The 21,032-nt window shown below is 33.1% G+C and overlaps 1 protein-coding gene across 2 annotated transcripts in view; it reads left to right on the top strand.

Moving 5' to 3' along the window:
• The first annotated feature begins 33 nt into the window (after positions 1–33).
• AASDHPPT (aminoadipate-semialdehyde dehydrogenase-phosphopantetheinyl transferase) overlaps positions 34–21,032 on the top strand; it is a 52,867-nt gene continuing 31,868 nt past the window's right edge. The window contains exons 1-2 of one of the 2 annotated variants that reach the window (XM_074304361.1): positions 34–300; positions 3,152–3,377. In XM_074304361.1, the coding sequence (XP_074160462.1) occupies positions 55–300; positions 3,152–3,377 (472 nt within the window). In that variant the 5' untranslated portion in view covers positions 34–54. Of the gene's footprint in view, positions 301–328; positions 828–3,151; positions 3,378–21,032 lie in introns of those variants that run through there. The other variant, XM_074304362.1, reaches the window with a different exon arrangement.

The following is a 21,032-nucleotide window of genomic DNA, read 5'->3' as shown; positions in this document are numbered from 1 at the left end:
AGAGGTGGAGGCGGGACATAATGAGCTCCGTCTTTACGCAGACGTTCAGAGCGAATGCTCGGAGTCGTTGTGGGGTCGTGCGTGCGCACATCCGTGCGTGTGCGTCCCGGGCCGCGAATAGTTTCTCGGGCGCGGGCTTTGCGGTGTTTTCCCCCCATGGAAGGCGTGCGTTGGGCTTTTCCGTGCGCCGCCTGGCGCCCCAGCCGGGCCCAGTGGCTCTTGGCGGCTCGTGCAGTGCAGCCCGAGGAGAAGGATCGCATTGGCCAGTTCGTCTTTACCCGGGACGCCAAGGCAGCCATGGTAGCGACGAATGTTTGCACTTTAGCCGGAGTCGGTGTCGGGCGCGGTGTTCCCCAAACTAGCTTCCCTCCCCGAATTCTTCCCGGTGTCGGGGCGCTGGGTGTCCCTGCAGCCGCCTCCCTCTATCCTTCAGAAGCCATCGGTTAAACACCCGCAGCTTACCCAGCACCTCGGATTTATTTCTGTTAGAGATCTTAAAGATCATCCTAGTGCAAAACCCTTTCAGAGATCTGGATTTTCAGAGATCTGAGGACAGGAGACTGTCCGAGGGTAGCGTCCAACCCAGAGCTCTTTCCCTCAGATGCAGGGCTTTTATCGGTGGTCTCTTATTCAGAGAAGGCCCGGGTTGTTTCAGCGCCCATTGGCTTGGACAGTTCCAGCCCCTGCCGGAGGGGTAGCTTACCTCCTGATCGCTGTCACTGAAGTCTATAGTTTTAGTCCTTTGTCTAATGTTGTGGCCAACCTCCCCTCCCCCCAGGAAAAAAAAATCACTTGATGGATGTCTCCAGGCTAAGCGCCTACAATTTGTAAGTCCGTGGAGACCTCGTTTCTTTAAGGGCTTTAATGGATAGAACTGGCTGAGTTGCAGTTCAATTAGACACGGGTTTATTAAGCATTGCTAGTACTTAGATACAAAGAAAACGATCGCTTTCTGGAGCTTATGTGGAAAAGTAAATCGCAAAGGAGATAGGTTCTCTAGGAAGTCAAAAGAAAAACTTAAAAGGTATTTCAAATATTATCCTCTCTGCATGCACAGCAACTAGTCCTACTAGGCCTGTGTGGAGGGTAGAAAAATCGATCAGTAAACATTTTTAAGATATTCTCTTAGCATTGGGCTAAGTGCTGGGCACGTAGTAAGAGGCAAAAGATAATCCCTGTCCTCCAGGAGTTTTATCATCAAAGGGGACAGATTCCAAGATGGGGAATCTTTTTGGAATCAGTTTGAATTAATCCCAAGAAGAGTTAATGAGGTCTTGAACGAGGAGGGTGACTGAAAAAAAAAATACAAAAGAGATGATGTTGAAGTTGAAAAAAATTGGGAATCGATGATTGATGATGGGAAATTGGATGGTTTTCTTTGTGTCTCAATATCCTCAATATGTAGCAACGATGCTTAATAAACCTATCTGATGTGTGAAGAAGAAAAATAACGGACGACGCCTTGTAGTGAAGTAAAATTAATAATGACTTTTTGAAAGATAGTGCTTTTCAAACTGCTCATGGTGTTGTCCTAAGTTTGCTATATTTAGAACCAGAAGACTTAGGTTTGAATTCTGTCTCATTTACCTAATGACCTGTATGACCTTGGACACATTTCTAAAATTCTCTGAGTCTCAGTTCCTCAGTCTGCAAAATGAATTTATTTAACCAAATGACCAAATGATCCCCCTTCCATTTTCTAAATCCATAATACTTTGTAAGGGATATGTAAAAGTAATATTGGATATGGTTTTTTATTTCTATTAGTTTTCATAAGTTCAGCATTTTAACATTGTATTAAATCATCATATGATTACTATTTATTGCTAGTCAAATGTTGTTTCAGGCCTTTTTTTTTTTTTTTCCCCCTGTGTATGGCTAACCCTTGAAATATTAATCCTAATTGGATGACTGAAATGCTTGGATTTAAAATCTGTAAAATTTATTTTGCAGTATATTCAAGTATCATTTAAAAAATGTTTATTGAATAAAAAAGTTCTAATTAATTTTATGGCAGTTATAATGTGGTTATCACATTTTCTTTACTGATGAATAATTTTCCATTGTTTAATGACTTTCTTTGTGCTAGCTCTTGGCAGAAAGTATGTTGTAATAAAATTAATTTGTAAAAGTCACAAAAATTTTTACAATTTAAAAAGAGATCTATCCAGAAAACAGTTTAGTATTGAAAATGATCAATGAAAGTTATTATAGAGCAATGCAGTGTTTCATAAAGAAGAAATCAGCTTGTTCTGTAGGTGCAGTATAACTGAGTTAATATTGTTATGGTATTTGGTATATTTTCCTGATTGGCATATTTCAGTTCTTTAAGATTTTTTTCTTATTTTAGGTTTGGCAATTTAAAATATAATTTTAGTATCATATTTTGCTTAACTGTATTACAAAGAGACCACATTTCTATTGGAGTCACTTATATTGAAAAAATTAATACGAGGTAAAAACTAAAGTTTATTGAAGGTCTTCAAAATAATTCTCCTTTGTTGCTTTTAATTACCTAGTTTTTTACTTATATTTCAGATATATGAATAAATATTTTTAATTATTTGAAAATAAGTAACTAAAATGAAAGCAAAAGATACTAAGAGCTAGTTATTAAAAACAGTTCAAGGATAGCAAGTAAGAAGTTAGCTCACAAAATTCATTATTATGCTTATTGTCGGTAATGTGAGATGTTTACTAATGATTATAATAGCAGTTATTTAATATGTTAAAGTTGGTAAAATGCTATATAAATATTGTCTCATTTTATCCTCATAACAAATTTGTGAAATTAACTGCTATTATTAATCTTATTTTATAGATAAGGAAAGTGAATCAGGCAGAGGGTAAGTGATTTGCCTAGGATCACATGGCTATTAAGTGTTTTGAACTTAGGTCTTTCTGACTCCAGGCCCAATGTTTCTAGTATTTGACATGGGAGCATTTGATGTAATTTTAAATAAATATTATATACCTTTTTATATACAAAACATATGTATGGGTAGTTTTTCAACACTGACCCTTGCAAAAACTTCTGTTTCAACTTTTCCCCTCCTTCCCTCCAGCTCCTCCCCTAGATGGCAGGTAGTCCCATATGTGTTAAATATGTTAAAGTATTATATACCTATTTTAAATATCATTAAATTCATAGGTGGGTCGATTGATGATGAGGAAATTGATTGCAGAAAAATTGACCATCCCTTGGAATAATATACACTTGCAGAGAACTTCAAAAGGGAAGCCAGTACTTGTAAATGACTCATTCAGTATTCATCCAGATTTCAACTTTAATATCTCACATCAAGGAGACTATGCAGTTCTTGCTGCTGAGCCTAAGCTACAAGTTGGAATTGATATCATGAAGACAACTTTACCAGGTAATATTCCATTTCTGTAGTATAATTTACTTATCTAGTGCTTTCAGATTTCTTAATCCTAACAGTTGAGGAATCTTGGAGGAAGTTTAGGCTAGTTATTTTAAGTCTGTAAAAATGTTCCTTTGCTTCCCAGTATTTAAAAATTTTGATACAGTAGAAAATAAATTCTGGGGGAACAGTTCTCAAAAAGTGAGTAATGTTTCTCTGAAGAGTAAAAAGAAGAAAAAGTATGTTTGTAGGTATATACATTTCTTCCTTAGCTTATCAAATATTAGATGACCTTTGATTTCAGTATTTATTTTTTTTCCCTTACTAAGTTTAAAAAAGAACTTATTTCAATTCTTTGATTTGTGATCTTATTGATGTCAGTATGTTTTATATATCTTATACATATCTTCTAGATTTTTTGTTGGAGCTCTTTCTAATTCTTTTGACATTTTATAAGTACCAGTAGAACACATCTGAGTATTTTTCACCTTTAATCTCTTACCAACCCACCTTCTTTTCTGTAATGTTCTCTGTTTGGTTTTCTTGGGATCTCTGGGAATAGTCTTCCTTTCAGTTCAGTAATTAGCATAAGAGCAGCCAGGTGTTAAAGTCCAAATCCTTTATTATCTCCTTCAAAGTCTTATCTCCTTTCCTGGGGCCCTGTTAGCTTTCTTAAAGGCCTTCTGGAGTCTTGGTTTCAGTGGGGAAATTAAGGAGAGCCTGCCATGGAAGGTGAGATGAGATGAATCTGTCTGAGTCCAAGGGCTTGTGCTTCAGCCTCCAGTCTGTCTTCTTTAGCTTTCCATCTACCTAGCTGAGGCTCCTAGTTTATATGCTCTACATTGAATATAAACCAATCATTATATTACTAGGAAACCATTATTTGTTGTAAGATTAAATCAATCATACTGAACTAGAGAACTATTAATTTTCCATGCTAAACTAGATCACTGTTGTATTTATCAATTCCACTTAGTTAATATTTTGTAAGCATTCTTGTTTCAAGTTCAGAGTTCTGACCCATAACATATCCAGTTTTCTTTTGTTTTAGAACTTAAGGTGTTTACTCTTCCTGACTTCTCAAGGAGGTGAGAACCCCCAAAAAGGAGGTGATCATACCTTCACTGACTCCTCCAAAAAGGGGTGAAAACACCAAAAAAGGAGGTGATCATACCTTCACTGACTCCTCAAAAAAGGGGTGAAAACACCAAAAAAGGAGGTGATCACATCCTCCCTGATGTCTCAGGAAGGGAGATGAAAACACCAAAGGAAATGGGGAATCAAATCAGATTAGCGGGTTTCTGAAGGGTCTCACTTGAAACAGGTATACATAATATCAACATGGGAGGTATTACACATAATTACATAAATTACATAAGCACATAGTAACATAACACAGGCTAGTAGTGATGTAACAAATAACATGAATCGCCATGAGGAATAATAATGCATGTCCATGAGTCCTAGAAATAGTCCAAAAGGAATCTATTGTCCATTACTTCATATGTATAGGGAATCCAATGATTTCTGAAAGTTTTGAAGTCCTGCAATAGTCTCATCATGTGTTAGGGAATCGAATGATTCCTGCAGATTTTGAAGTTCTGTGATGTAAGGGGTTGAAAATCTTGAGTCAATGCATTGAGGTCAGACTATTGAGCACTTGAGGCTAAATACCAATTGGACAGTACTCTATAAGAATATGCTTGGAAAATGGCCTTTCCCACTATCCTGTGCTGGCCCAATCATTTGGTGTACACAGAGAATTGTGGGAGGGACTAAGAGGTGCAGTGAGACTAGCCAGTCTCACTGGGTGGGAGATGAAGAGGTGAGGTTGTGGAGATCCTACCCTGCCATTCCTTTCACTTCTACTGCTAAAGACCAAGAATAAAGACTTTTGCTTATCCTGACCCTGGCTGATTCTAAGGTATCCAGAGTTGCTAACATGGTCGCCACACTGTGACAGTCTCATTATCAGCCATGTGTCAGATGTTTCTTAGGTCTTCTTTGTTTTGAGGTTTTTCACTGTTTTCTGTCTCTCTCAAATAGATAAGGTTAATACAGATCATTGACACCCATCTGATTCCTTCTCCATCTGTAGAGATACAAGCAAACCCTTTCTCCCAAGTAGTTAACTTACATTGGAGCTACTTGCACTGGACACTGTTCTTCTGGTGGGTTAAAAAGCCTGTATTCTCTCCAGTTGTAATCACTTTCTGCTATCTTATTGCTTTTTGGCTGATTGAGCATGCCTTCATTTTTAATTTCTAAAGACTCTCTGGGTATACCTCGGCTGCCATCATGCCCAGCTGGGACCCTGGAGCTGGGCCCCGCATCTCATTTCCCTGGGTCAATTTACATTCTGAAGCACACAGTGGAAGCCTTTATTGCATTTTGGACATGGGGTTTCAGGTCTTCTCTCATTCTGTCTTCTCACTCTTTCTCTACATCTACACTGAGCTGTAAGATGTCCTATTTTTCCACAATGAAAACATTGATGATTTTCTCTAGAAGTTCCTTGCCAAGAGGGACCTTGTCTTCCCATATTTTGCATCATAGTCGGGTATAATAAACATTTATGCCTATTGTGGCATCTTATGATCTCTTCTAAAGAAGCATCTTTATGTAGTCCCATATAATTCTTTTATAAACCTCATTAGCATTTTCCTTAGCCAGTTGTGTTATCATAATTCTTATAGCTGCATTTTCTCCAATGATTCTTGTGACAGCTGTTTGCAAACGTCCCATAAAATCAGCAAAAGGTTCATTGGGACCTTGCTCTATTTTTGTGAAGGCTTTTCCTCCATCTTTTCTTGGGAGGGAGTCCCAAGCTTTTATAGCAGCAGCAGCAATTTGTTCATATGCTATCAAAGGGTGATTAATCTGTGCTATAGTGTCTGCATACTGACCTTTACCTTCTAGTTGGTCAAAGGTGATTTGTATATTAACTCCAGTTTGCTTATTGCACTGGACTTGTATCCTGCATAGTTCACTATACTCCGAAAGCTAAAACAAGTTTTGTCCAGGTTCTAAACATGTCCTTGCTATAGATTTCCAGTCACTAGAAGTTAAGATTTCATAAGCCAAATTCTCTAATAACATCTAAAAATAAGATGATGTAGCCCCATAATGAGTACAACCTATAATGTGCTGTTGTCTCCAGAAGCTGCCGATTGCTCTCTGGGAAGAGATCTGCTGTGTCAACTCAAATCTCTCGGACAGATTCTTCTTCCTGTAGAGGGCTGACTTCCCTTCCTGCAGAGAGCAGCCTCAAGTCTGGTCCAGAAACAACTCCCTTTTTCCTCCAGAGCTGCCCTCTTTATCCTCCCAGAGAATGGGCGTGGGATAATGCAAGGGCTTCTGGGAAGATTTACTTCAACCAATGAACTTGCTCCTCCTAAGCATGCAAGCTCTTCCCCAGGAAAGGCTGGAACTAGAGAATTGTCAAGTGTACCGACTTAGCACTTAGTAAGAACCTAATATCTCATTATCTCATTAGCACTTAGTAAGAACCTAACAGCAACCCTTTTTCAAATTCTTAATTTTTTCCAGATCAAAAGGAATGTATCTTCTCCTTTGTTTACCTGAAGAATCAAATTCTTCAATCACAGGGTATGCATTTATCAAATCAGATATATTCTGTCCTTTTTTTGCTTTTCATGCCATTTGTAATCTTGTTATAGGCTTCTTCACAGGTGGTGCTGATTGTGTCACTGCCCCTTCCCCTCTTCCTTCTCCCAACACCCAAGAAGGGTTAATTGAGGGGGGTAAGTTAGGGGTTGGGGAATGCCCTAATGGCTCCTGCTGTGAAGCACAACACTCCTTAATTTCATCTGCTTCGTACTTAATTCCAGTCTTGTCTAATTCTTCATGCTGTTCACCTAGTTTGTCTGTATCCTCTCCTTCCTTCTCTTTCTTCTTTTTTCTTATTCTAATACTTATTTAATTTCTTAAAGCTAGTTGTATTAAGTTATATGTATAGTGTTTTTTTAGAAATTGAATCAGTCCATTATCATTGTAGTATTCACATAGTTGCTCTCCTACTAATTTCTATTCATCTGAATTTAATTCTTTTTCTTTAGAGAATCAAGGAGATGTGTACTGGACTGTTTCTAAAAGTTCAATGATCTGCTCCCAAGTTACAATCAAATCTTGGTTTTTCATAAGTCTGACAATGCTCTCTACACATTTTCCTTGAATTGGAAAAGAAGGCTCCTTTCTAAACATCTGTCCCATTTTAGCTGAAGCACTAGTTTAGCCCTTTACAAAATTTCCTTCTTGTACTCACCCTAATTTCCAGGTCACAGATGAAGGTTCTTGGTGCCATGTTGGGATGTCAAAATGTAATGTTCTGCTTGGTTTCCTTGGGGTCTCTGAGAGTAGCTTTTCTTTCACTTTAGTAATCAGCACAAGAGCAGCCAAGTGTTAAAGTCGAAATCCTTTATTATCTCCTTCAAAAATCTTGTCTCCTTTCCTGGGCCCTGTTAGTTTTCTTAAAGACCTTCTGGAGTCTTGGTTTTAGTGGAGAAACTAAGGAGGAAAGCCTTAGTGTGTGAAATGGAGTGAATCTGTCTGAGTCCAAGGGCTTGTGCTTCAGCCTCCAGTCCGCTTGTCTTCTCTAGCTCTCCATCTACCTAGCTGAGGCTCCTAGCTTATATGCTCTACACTGAGTATAAACCAATCATTATATTACTAGGAAACCATTATTTGTTGTAAGATTAAATCAATCATACTGAACTAGAGAACTATCAATTTTCCATGCTAAACTACATCACCATTGTCTTTATCAATTCCACTTAGTATCTTGTAAACATCCTTATTTCAAGTTCAGAGTTTTGGCCCATAATACTTTTCCATTAATGTATATGTTTGATAAGGTTTGTTATGTTGTTTCTGGTTGCCCTTCTTTTTGTAAATATTGTTTCATTCTTTGTGTTTGTATCCCCAGCATCTAGCACAATACCTGGTCCATATGTGCTTAAATATATTTGTTGATTCTTTGATTTGTAATATGCATATTTAGGCCCATCATACCTTTTGGTATTGCCTCTCGAGTGGCTTGTAGTCTTAATTCTTTGACAATATAATGTTTTGTGATTTGCAGCTATTTAGTTGGAAGAATATTGAAGTTGAAAAAATTTAGAGTCATTGAAAGTACTATACAATTTTCCTAATTTTGTTGATTAATCTAATTTCGCCTACTCTATTTTTCCTTTAAATTAAGATCCTATTCCAGAATTAAATTCTGTTGTCCAATTTAATGCATATAACTGAAAAATAGTTAAGTGAAAAATAGTTATAACTCTTAATTTTCCCAGATTGCATAACTTCATCCAGAAGTGTTATTTTATCATCAGTGAATACTGGATACTACTTTGACTAGAAATAGAGTAAAAACTTTAGTTACACTGTTACCCAGCAGCGTACTTGTGAAAATAGGTTTGTATATTGCATAATACCTTACCCTTTCAATTCAAAAGCTACATCAAATTAACTTCCAAAATAACTTCAAATTTTGTAAAAGGACAATTTTTGTTAACAATAAACTTTGTCAGAGTTAAGAAATATATATTAAATTTAATTTACCCTGACAGTTTGTTAATTTTCTGATTTCTTTTTCTGTCATATTGGTTCCATCTTCAATGCATAATCAGGTTCTTAAAAATAAAATATTTAAGTTGCAAGAAGAAGTTTTGTCCCAATCTTTGTTAATATTATCATTAACAATTTGCCAAGTTTTCTCTGTAGGTTATAAATATCTTTACTAAGAAGACATCTTCTTTGTAAAACATTGTTCATCTCCATCTAGATGGAATATTTACCTTTGTTCTCATAGTTATAACTGCATGATTTTGGCATTTTTATATGTATGGTAAGAAGTTTAATCTTTCAAAAACAGTTGATTAAATTAAGAAGTTTAATCTTTCAAAAACAGTTGATTAAATTTCATTCAGTCTTCTACATTTGAGCCTGATAAAAACAACCTAACATGTTTTTGACTCTTCAACCAGAATGAAAAGGGCATTGTTGTCAGTCTTCCCAAGTTGGTATATTTGCACATAATCCTCTTCTTCTTTACCCTCAATTTGCTTTTAATGTGTCTCTACCTAATTTCTCTCTTTTTTTTTTTATCAGAATAAGAATTTGGTTAAGTGAATAAAACGAATTGTTGAATTATGGGAAGGAAATTTGAGAGGACAATGATGAAAGAAAGCATTATTTTCTAATTTATATTATGTCAAGTTAAGTATTAATTTTCATATTTAATAGAGACACTATAGTTCATTGTAAAGAAGCCCAGACTTAGAGTATCTGAAGATCTGGATTAAAATACTTGTCTCTTGCATCTGAGTTCATAATCACTCCATTAATGGTGTCTTCAGATAAAAAAATTCTGGCATAATTATCTTAGGCACAAGTTTACCTCTCTTTTCTGGGGTTGCAGTCAGCTTTGGTATTTCATAGGATAGAGATTGTTGAGTAAATGGAATGGTTTTACTACATCATTATAGAAATAAATTTTTTTCAGTTCTTTTGGAGGTCATGGAAATACCCATTTGGCTCTTTCATACATATGATTGTAGATTTAGAGCTGGAAGAAATCATAGAATCCTACTCCGTAATTGTACATCTGAGGATACTGAGGCATAAAGAGGTTCAGTGACTTGCCCAGCATCACGTGGTAAGTGACTGAAACAGGACTTGGGTTAATATTTTACTAATTTCAAATCTATTCTTCTACCCACTTTGCTGACTCTGTTTCTGTCATATCTCACTTGTAGAATTTCTTTTTCTTTCTTTTTTTTTTTTTTTAAAACCAAAGCTATACCTGTGCTTCAGTTGAGAGAAAGTCTGATCCTCTCGAGAATCCCTAGCTAAGCCAGGTATATATGGTGAGGTCGAAGGAAGGAATTCAGCAGCAGAAAATAACTGGGTTGCATTTCTGCACTGGCCAAACTGAATAGCTGAACATTTCAAGCTTTAAAGCAATGGATATATAACAAGCCTACTCATTATATTATAATTTTACCTACTCATTACATTATTGAAGGACATGTTTGTGTGACATGTTGACTTTTCAGAAAGCTTGATTAAATTTTTGTCACAATCTTGTGAGGTGAAGAAGGGTGACATTATTTTCCTCATTTTAGATAAGAAAACAGTTTTCCTAGCACAGCTAAGAACTAGAACTTAGGTTTCAGTAGGGGGCTGGTTGTTTTTCCCATTGTATCACCAAATCTTTGGAATGAATGTGCTAATTATTCTTGGAAGCAAACATCTTCATCTAAGTCAGTGCTGGGAGATGATTGAATCTAAGAATGTGAATAATATATTTGCTTTTCTAGAATTGTTCCTATAATTACTTTCCAGAAGAGTTGGACCAATTTGCAATTCTGCTCTTAGTACATCAGTGTTTTTATCTTAGCATAGCTCCTCCTGCTTGACTGTTGATGCCTTTTATGACTGACTAAATTTCTGAGTGTGAAGTAAAAATCTTAATATTGTTTTAATTTGTGTTTCTCTTAAGATTAGTGATTCTGAGCATTTTTCACAGAGTTGTTCAATTTTATTTATTCTTTTGCAAATTTCTCTTCTGTTTGGTTATCTTTTGGGTAATTATTCTTGGTCTTATTTAACAACTAGATATCTTATACCGTACAGAAAGATGGATGTGGAGTCAAGAAAATCCGAATTTGAATCCTTCCTGTGGGATTTTATGTAATAGTTATTTGTTCAGCCTCAGTTCCCTCATCTGCAAAATAATAGTAATAATACCTTTTGGACATGATTATTGTGAAGAAGTGAAATAGTAAATATTAAATTCTTTGTAGAACTTAAGATACTATAAATATGGTAGCCGTTATTATCTTATTTACCAGTTTTCTACATAATTTGGATAGCAAACTTTTGTCATGATTTTAACACTTGAAAGGCTGAATTTTAAGAAAATCTTGAAGGACCAAATTTTGTCAACTGATGCAATGCCTTCTTTTTTTCTTTAAATCCTTAAGGCAAAGAATATAGTATAATAAAGTTTTTTATTTCAAAATAAAATTATAATTTTTTTGTGTATATAAATTGATATGCTTATCTTTCTTAGGCATGACATAGCTTTCTCTCTCATTTCTTTTTTAGTTTTTATTTGTGGCACTCTAATTTGGTTTTAGAATCATTTTTAGGTTGATTTGATTTGTTGTTGTTGTTTATCTGAAGATTTATTCTTTCTTTGACCAATTATTCTCACTCAAATGACCTTAATTTGTTCATGAAAAAACTTATAAATTTAATATAAGCAACATTATCTATTTTTCTTTTGTAACCTTTATCCCTTCTTATCCCTCCATTTCTCTTAAATCAAAGTTAATTTTTTTCCATTCTTGTTTAGTTTCTTTATTATGTTACCTTTTCCATTAAGGATATGTAACATTTGGATAGTATGTTTCTTTATCAATGTTTGGCCAAATCTGATTTTTGGCAAATTGTTTTTCATTTTTCTCAGCATTTTTTTGTTGAATTAAGAATCCTTTCTTTTTTGTCCTCGTGGAATATGTTGAACCTCTCAACTTCTGTTGCTTCTGAGTTTTGCTTATCTAGTCTGTTCCATGAATTAACAGTCATTTTATAAATCAGTGCCACATTGTTTTGAAGATCAATGTCATGTAAACCCCCACCCCCAATTTTTCAATTACTTCCCTTGGGATTCTTGAGCTTTTGTCTTCCAAATTAATTCATTTATGTTGACAAATTTGAAAGAGCAACAAATCTTTTTGTAGTTTGTTTTCCATAGCATAAAATCTGTGATTTAATTTAGATACTATGATTTTTGTATGTAGTCATGAAGAATCCATTCGTAATGGATATCTCTATTTAAATATTACTTTATTTTTATAAAGAATGGTTTGTAATTTATCTATAAATTCTCAGATACTTAATACATTTCGTAGAAATTTTAAAATAATATTTTATTTTTTCCCTGATTACTTGCAAAAACTATTTTTAGGATTTATTTTTTTAGATTCTTGAGTTTCAAATTTTCTTTCTCTCTTCACCTTCCTCTCTGAGATGTTATACAATTTGATAAAAATTATGTACAAATATGATCCAGGAAAACATACTTCCATGTTAGTTGTGTTGTAAAAGAAAACAAACCAAGGCAAAAGAATAAAAGAAATGAAAAATAGATCTGCATTTAGATTCCAGCATTTCTGTCTTTAGAGATGGATAATAGCATTTTTTATTCTGAGACTTTTGGAACTATCTTGCATCATTATATTGCTGAGAATAGTTAAGTCATTCAAAGTTGATTGTCATACAATATTATTATTATCATATACATTGTTTTCCTGGTTCTGCTCACTTTACTTTGTATCAATTTATTTAAGTTTTTCCAGATTTTTCTAAAATCATCCTGCTTGTTATTTCTTACGCACACCTAGTATGCCACAACAATCATATACCATGACTTGTTCAGCCAGTTCCTAATTGATGGTTGAATATCCTTTCACTTTCCAGTTCTTTGCCATCACAAAAAGAGCTGCTATATTTTTGTAAAAATAAGTCCTTTTCTCCTTTTGGATTTCTTTGAGATAGTTTTAGTAGTGGTATGCTTTAGGCATAGTTCTAAGTCATTCTCCAGAGTGATTACTTTACAACTCTATTAGCAGTGCAGTAGTCTCATTTTTTTCCACATCCCCTCCAATATTTATTTATTTTTTATAGGCAATCTGATAGATATTTAAGGTAGTGCTTTGGTGTTGTTTTAATGTGTATTTCTCTAATTAATAGTGATTTGGGAATTTTTTTTTTTTTAATGACTTCTGAAAACTGCCAGTTCATACTCTTTGACATCAATTGGGAAATGATTTGCTTTTATATAAATTTGACTCAGTTATCTATATATTTGAAAAATGAAATCTTTATCAGAGATCATTGTTATGCATTCTCCTCCCCCGCCCCAGGTTTTCTGTTTTCGTTCTAATCTTGGTCATTGGTTTTGTTTTTGTAAGAATTTTAAAATTTCATTTAGTAAAATTATCCATTTATTTTGTAATACTCTATCTTGTGTTTAGTCCTAAACTTTTCCTTAATCTACAGATCTATCAAACAGGTAAACTATTCTCTGTTCCCCTAATTTGCTTATTATATCATCTTTTATTTCTAAGTCATGTACCTATGTTGACCTTATCTTGGTTAAAGATGCAGTTGTAAGCTCTTTGTACCTAGATTCTACAATAACTATTTTCCAATTTTCCCAATAGTTTTTGTTAAATAGTGAGTTCTTGTTTCAAAAGCTAGAGTCTTTCGGTTTATCAAATAGTAGATTATTAAAGTCATTTGCTACTATATGTGTTAGATTCAATCCATTCCACTCACTCTGTTTCTTAGCCAATACCAAATTATTTTGATGATTACTGCTTTATCATATTGATTGAGATAGCTAGGCCACTTTCCTTCACTTTTTTTTTCATTGATTACCTTGTTATCCTTGATCTTTTGTTTTTCTAGATGAATTTCAATATTATTTTTTTCTAGGTCTATAAGGTTTTTTTTTTTTTTTTGGTATTTTTATGGGTGTTTGAATAAATAATTTAGGTAAATTTGTTTTTTTGAATATATTGACTTGGTCTACTCTGTGAGCAATTAACATTTTTCCAGTTGTTTAGATATGATTTTATTTATTCACTGTTTTGTAATTCTATTCATATAGTTCCTGAGTTGTCTTGGCACATTGAGCCCCTAGTATTTTATGTTGTCCACAGTAATTGTAAATTGAAATTTTTTTCTGTCTCTTGCTGCTTGGTTTTGTTGGTAATATATTAAAATGCTGATGATTTATTTGTTTTATATCCTGCAACTTTGTTAAAGTTCTTAATTTTTTAGTTGCTTCTTTAGGATTCCCTAATTATACAATATCATCTGCAAAGAATGATAGTTTTCTTCACTCATTGCCTATCCCAATTCCTGCAATTTCTTTTTCTTCTCTAATTGTAAGAACTAGCATTTCTAATACCATATTGAATAATGGTGATGATGGACATTCTTACTTTACCTCTGATTTTATTGGAAAGGCTTCTAGCTTATCCACATACATGAATTGTGCTTGCTGATCATTTTAGATAGATGTTACTGATCATTTTAAGGAAAATTCCACTTATTCCCATGGCTTTTTGTAGCATCTATTGAGATAATTTTGTGATTTCTATTGGTTTTATTATTTATACAATCAATTATGTTGATTCTCTTTTCCTAATATTGAACTAGCCCTGCATTCTTGGTATAAATCCCTCATGATCATAGTGTATAATCCTTGTAATATATTGCTGTAATATCTTTGCTAGTATTTTATTTAAGAACTTTCCATCAATATTGATTTTATCTTTCCCTGTTCTTTTAGGCAATCTGAGAGGTATGAGATAGTTCCTCAATTGTCTTAATTTGCATTTCTTTAATCAATAGTGATTTAGAGTATTTTTTCATATATTTAGAAATGGCTTTAATTTCTTCATCTGAAAATTGTTTGTTAATATTCTTTGACCAGCTATCAATGGAGGGATTTTAGAAATGAGACTTTGGGACAGCTAGGTGGCATAGTGGATTAGAGTACCAGCCCTAAATTTATATATATATGGAAATGAGGCCTTTTATCAACCTGTAAAATTTTTTCCCCCAAATTGCTGCTTCCCTTCTAATCTTGATTGCATTGTTTGTGTAAAAACTTTTAAATTTAGTATAATTGAAATTATTCATTTTACATTTCATGTTCTCTAGTTCTTTGGCCATAAAATCCTTACTTTTACACAGATCTGAGAAGTAGACTATTCCTTGCTTTCCTAATTTACTTTTAATATCACCATTTATGTCTAAATCATTACTCTATTTCAACCTTATCTTGGTAGAAGATAAGATGTTAGATGTTAAATCAGTGCTTAGTTTCTGACATACCATTTTCCAATTTTCCCAGAAATTTTGTCATATAGTGAGTTCTTACCCCAGAATCTTGAGTCATTGGGTTTATTACACACTCAATTACTATAGTCATTGATTATTGTGTCTGTCTTGTATACCTAACCCATTTCACTAATGCATTAGTTTATTTCTTACTCAATACCAAATAGTTTTGATGAGAGCTAGGTTATCTTCCTTTGCATTTTTTTCCCCATTAATTCCCTTAAGATTTTTGATATTTTGTTCTTTCAGATGCATTTGTCATTATTTTTTCTAGCCCTATAAAGTAATTTTTTGGTAATTTGATTGGTATGGCACTGAGTAAGTAGATTAATTTAGATAGGGTTGTCATTTATATTATGTTAGCTCAACACACCCATGAGCAATCGATGTTCTTCCAGTTGCTTAGGTCTAATTTTATTTGTGTGCAAAGTGTTTTATAATTGTGTTCCTGGCTTTGTCTTGTTAAGTGTATTCCCAAATATTTTATATTGTTGTTAAGAGTTATTTTAAATGGTATTTCTCTTTCTCTCTCTTGCTTTGGGGTTTTGTTGCTAACATGCCAATGATTTATATGAAATCATTTTATATTTTACAACTTTTCTAAAGTTGTTAATTGTTTCTAGTAGTTTTTCAATATATTCTCCAGGATTCTCTAAATATCACCATCATATCTGGAAAGAAGATGGTTTTGTTTCTTTATGAGCTCTAACTCCAATTCTTTTCATTGATTTTTCTTTTTTTATTACTAAAGCTAACATTTCTAGTACAATGTTGAATAATAATAATAATCACATTTAGCTATCTTGTTGAAGTTCATTTCTATATCTGTTGAAGTAATCATGTGAGATTAATCTGAATAATTTTTTAATCTAGTGTACCATTTGGTAGGATTTGTTGAATATTATTTTATTAATATTCATTAGTGATTTTGACCTATAGGATTTTTTGTTTTTTTGGCTTTCTCTTCTTTGGGGATTAAGATCATCTTTGCCTCATAGAAAGGAAAATCAGTTTCCAGAAGGCAATAGCAAGAAAAGGATTAAATACATTCTAGGCTTGAGGAAAAAATGATGCTGAGCCACAGGGCAAAAGGTTGGATTTAGGAAACAGCAGGCTAGTGTGTGGTTAGAAGAAAATGCATGGTAGAAGTCTTTTGTGAAATAAATCTGGAAAGGGAGAGTGGATTCAAACTGAGAAGAGTTTTAAATTTATTCTAGAGGCAGTAGGAAACCTTTTTGAGAAAGTTCATGGTGTGGTCAGACTCATATTTTAGTAAGATTATTTTGATAGCTGTGTATAGAAAGTGTTGGTTTACTTCTAATAGTCTGGAAAAAATCCAGCAGTAGCAAACACTTTAAAGTCACTACTGTGTCTTAGGCACTTGAGATACAAAGATACAAGTGCAACAGTTCCTCTTAAGGAGTTTGTATTTTGTTGCAGTTTTAAGCTTTAATAGGGTAAGACAATGCTATACACACACACACACAAAGAGAGAAGGGGAGTAGTATTTTGTGAATTGTCCTTCAAATTCTACCTCATAAACATATTGTCTGTGTAACATTAGGTTAAGTCACATAACCTCAAAATCATGCAGTCTTTTAAGTTGATGAGAGTGTTGTCTTACATTAATAGAAAGTTTCTTTTCTATGAAGTTCCTGTCTTAATGAAATCACAACTTCAATTCTTATCCCAGTCCCCTGTTCAAAGGAAATCAATGAAGGCTTGAACTTGTGAATTTTCTAACTAGGTTAAAATGTCCATTAATGAAATTGGTGATGTGGGCCTGGAGCTCAAGAGAGAAAAGATAACACTAAAAGAGAAGTGCTAAAAGATTGTAAGATAGAAGTTTCATTTCTATAAATTGGCATAGCAGTCAACATTTTCATTTGTTTGTTTGGCTGAATTATAACAGTCATTAAGATAGTGGTGATTAGTACAGTATTTAAGGAACTATTTGGAAAAATCAATAAATAAAAATTTGGAGATACAGAATTTCTGTATTTTAGTGGGTATTTTTTTTGTTTGTTTTTTGTTTTTTGAAGAAAAAAGTGATAGAATCATGTAAATAAGAAGTTATATTTCCTAATTCTTCAAGTGACTTAGTTCCTTTTTTTAGTGTTGAAATTATATCATGGCTATTGCTCATGTTTTTTTCACTCCTGCAATAAGGATTTTTTTTTCACCAGATCTTCCACAGTGTGGTGCTGTTGCTCTTTGAGTTTACCTGCAAAGCTAGCCCTTTTAGAAAAAAACAAAAAACAACAACAAAAACCAAACCCTGTTTTGTTGGTTTTACTTTTATTCTTGCATGTAGTTGTTTAATCTTTTATGTTATTGAGTAAGTACAAAGTATGTGAGATGCTATAATAATTTGACGGATATATAATTATTTGATTGCTTTCTAATGATTGTGCTATGTCAGTTTTTATTAATATGCATATATTTTGAAAAATTCTCCTTGACTTCCCCAGTTGTTTTTAGAATAAATCAAATGGTTTTTTGAAGTGTATGAAATAATAATTTGAAAATTATATATATATATATATATATATTCTCCCCCCCTCCCCCAGGCTGGGGTTAAGTGACTTGCCCAGGGTCACACAGCTAGGAAGTGTTAAGTGTCTGAGACCAGATTTGAACTCCGGTCCTCCTGAATTCAGGGCTGGTGCGCTCTATCCAATGCGCCACCTAGTTGCCCCTATAATTTGAAAATTCTAACAAATACAAATGGTACTATAGCTAACAACATTCTTGACTTTTGTTTGAGCCTCTTTATTCCTTTTGTATAAATCCCAGTTCTGTGTATCTAGCACATGAAATTCAGCCTGCCTGAAACTGAGTTTGTCATTATCAGTTACTGAAATAAAAAGCAAGGTTTTCTTGTCTTCCCATTTGTGCAAGGAATATCACTAATTTTTTTTTCCCCCAGACATTCAGGTTAAAAACTTTAGTATCATAGAATTTCGAGTTGAAAGGGACTTTAGAAGATTGATTAATATACACACTACTCACTTTACAGATTTGACCTAGAGAAGATAGTCCAAAGTCACCCAATGGCAATCTTAACTTCTTTGACTTTAAATCCTTCCCCACCCTTTTTTCATTTTCAATTGCTTAAATAATTCAGAATGAAATTGCTTGAACCGCACATTCTATTTTTTCTGATTTATTACTATTATTATTATTTTACTAATCCTTATAGTACTTAGATAATTAATTGATGTCTGACTACATGTAGACAGCCAACTCAGGTATAACTTGCACACTAATAACAAATTTCTTTCTGTATTTTAAAACTGGGAATTTATTTTTATTTTTTATATTGTTATTTTTCTCCTTTCTAAATACATTATCTTGTTTCAGAGAAAATGTTAATGATATTTAGGTGTAAGTCTTCAGTGTAATCTACAAATCTTTTGCCTCTCTTTTTCTCCCTTCCTTTCTTATTCTCTTTCCCTTTTTCCTTTCTCCTCTTCTTCTTTCCTTTCCCTCCTTTTCACCTTTCATCCTCTTTTCGTTTCCTCACACTTAATACTCTTGTAGACTTCTCAACTTTATGAAGGAAAAAGATGAGAATGTATTCTTATATCTCTTCTTTTGAACCATGTTTGTTCTATCTATATAGTTTTGCTATCCTGACTTGATTTTGTATGTATAGTTCTTTTTATTTACATTGTTTTCTTCATTGTGTATATATTTTTTGGATTGTATTTACTTCATTCTACATCAGCTCATATACTTTCTTTCTGTACTTCTTTTTATTCATCACATTCATCATTTCTTCTGGCATCCCAATCAATGAGCATCTGTTTTTTTCAAGTTCTTTGCTATCACAAAAACTTCTGCTATAAATATTTTGATAAAGATACTTTCTCATTGTCATTTGCTTCTGTAGGATATAGGTCCTACCAGTGGAATCTCTGACTCAAGAACTTTATTTGCATAATTCCAAATTTGTTTTTCAAATTATTATTCTGCTTTATTATATAGGGATTTTTTTTTTTTACTTTACTGAATATTGTGTTTTTGAATTCCATTGCTTCTGATTCTCCTTCACCTAAACTAGTCAATCCATTGATCTACCTTTTTCACTTTCTTTTTAATTAAATACAAATAGTTGGGATGACTGGTACTTAATAATATAATTTGAGATTTGGAAGTCCCATTACATTGTCCTTACATCTTTTCATTATTGCCCTTGATAGTTTAGATCTATTATTCCAAATGAGTTTTGTTATTTTATTATAATTTCCCTTGTATAATTTGATTGCTAGAACATTAAAACTATGAATTAACTTTGATAATATTATAATTTTTATTTTATTGGCATGGCCCAGCAATTAATACAAAATATTTTTCTAGCAATTTAAGTTGTAACTTAATTATTTCTTAAAGGAGCACTTTGCAATTGAATTCATGTAAGTCTTTTGTATGCTTTACTACATTGGACTCCAGATAGTTTATGCATTGTGTAATTATTTGGAATGGAATTTGCCTTTTTATTGTTGACTCTTGGATTTTCTTATTATTATAACATGGAAATTCAGTTGATTTTTGAAGGTTTGTTTTTTTTGTTTTTTTTTTTATCCTGAAACTTTGCTGACGCTACTAATTGACTTGGTATCTTTTCTGATTCCCTAGGATTTTCTCAGTATGCCATTATACTGTCAGTAGATAATGATACTTTTACATTTTTATATGTCTTTATAGTTTTAATGTCTCTCATTGCTATTAAAAGGATTTCCAGTATTATGTCAACTAATATTTGGGAGGTCAGATATTCTTGTTTTATTCCCATATTTTTGTGAAAGTATTTGCTCTTAGCATATGATACTTTCTTTTGGTTTTAGAAAGATACTATTAAATGCATATGCATTATAAGTTTTGAGCATTACTAAATGTTTTACTTAGTAAAGTTTTTTAAAGTTATTCATAAAAAATGGTTTTAGGTTTTAAAAAATGTTATTAAATAAATCATTCCCCCAATGTTGAACAATCCTTGCCTCTCTCATATTGATGCAATTTAGTCATGTTTTTGTGCATGTGTACATGTATGCATATATTACATACATATGTATGTGCATTTATATATGCATATGTGCTACAGATATAAATACATAGTCACATATATGTGTATGAAAGTATTTGTGTGCACATAATTTTGTACACACATATACACAAGCATGAATACATATATATGCATTTATGTGTGCATATAGTTACATACACACATGTATACATAAAAATATTTTGCAAGCTAAATAAAAAGCTATTAGAATCTAATAGTCACAAAGTATACTATTTTATTTCAAACATAATATAAATATTGATAAAATAATTTCATTATAGTGTTCTCTCATTCTTTTTTTCTATTCTGTGATGTTTTTATATTTTAATCAGTGGGAATATTAAAGTTCTTTTGCAGCATCCATTCACATAAGAATTAGCTTGTTTTTTTCTGTTTCTTAGTTTTAATATTGCATAGTAATTTCACTACATTGATATATCAAGGGACACAGAGGAAGAAGTCCTATCTCTGGAAATAGAGAATGTGTTCCAATTGTCCCAAAGATGCACACTATCTGTGTGACTTTGAACAAATTACTTAATGATTTGGACTTCAGTTTTCACACCTGTTAATATGATAGTATTTAACTATGTGGCTTTTTTAGATTTCTCCCAGGTTTCGAGCTATGATTATTTGATTTGTTGGGCCATATT

This window comes from Sminthopsis crassicaudata, chromosome 3, assembly GCF_048593235.1.
Source record: "Sminthopsis crassicaudata isolate SCR6 chromosome 3, ASM4859323v1, whole genome shotgun sequence".
Classification (NCBI taxonomy): Eukaryota; Metazoa; Chordata; class Mammalia; order Dasyuromorphia; family Dasyuridae; genus Sminthopsis; species Sminthopsis crassicaudata.
The sequence above is the reverse complement of the archived record's forward strand: the minus strand, read 5'-3'. Positions and strand labels throughout refer to the sequence as shown.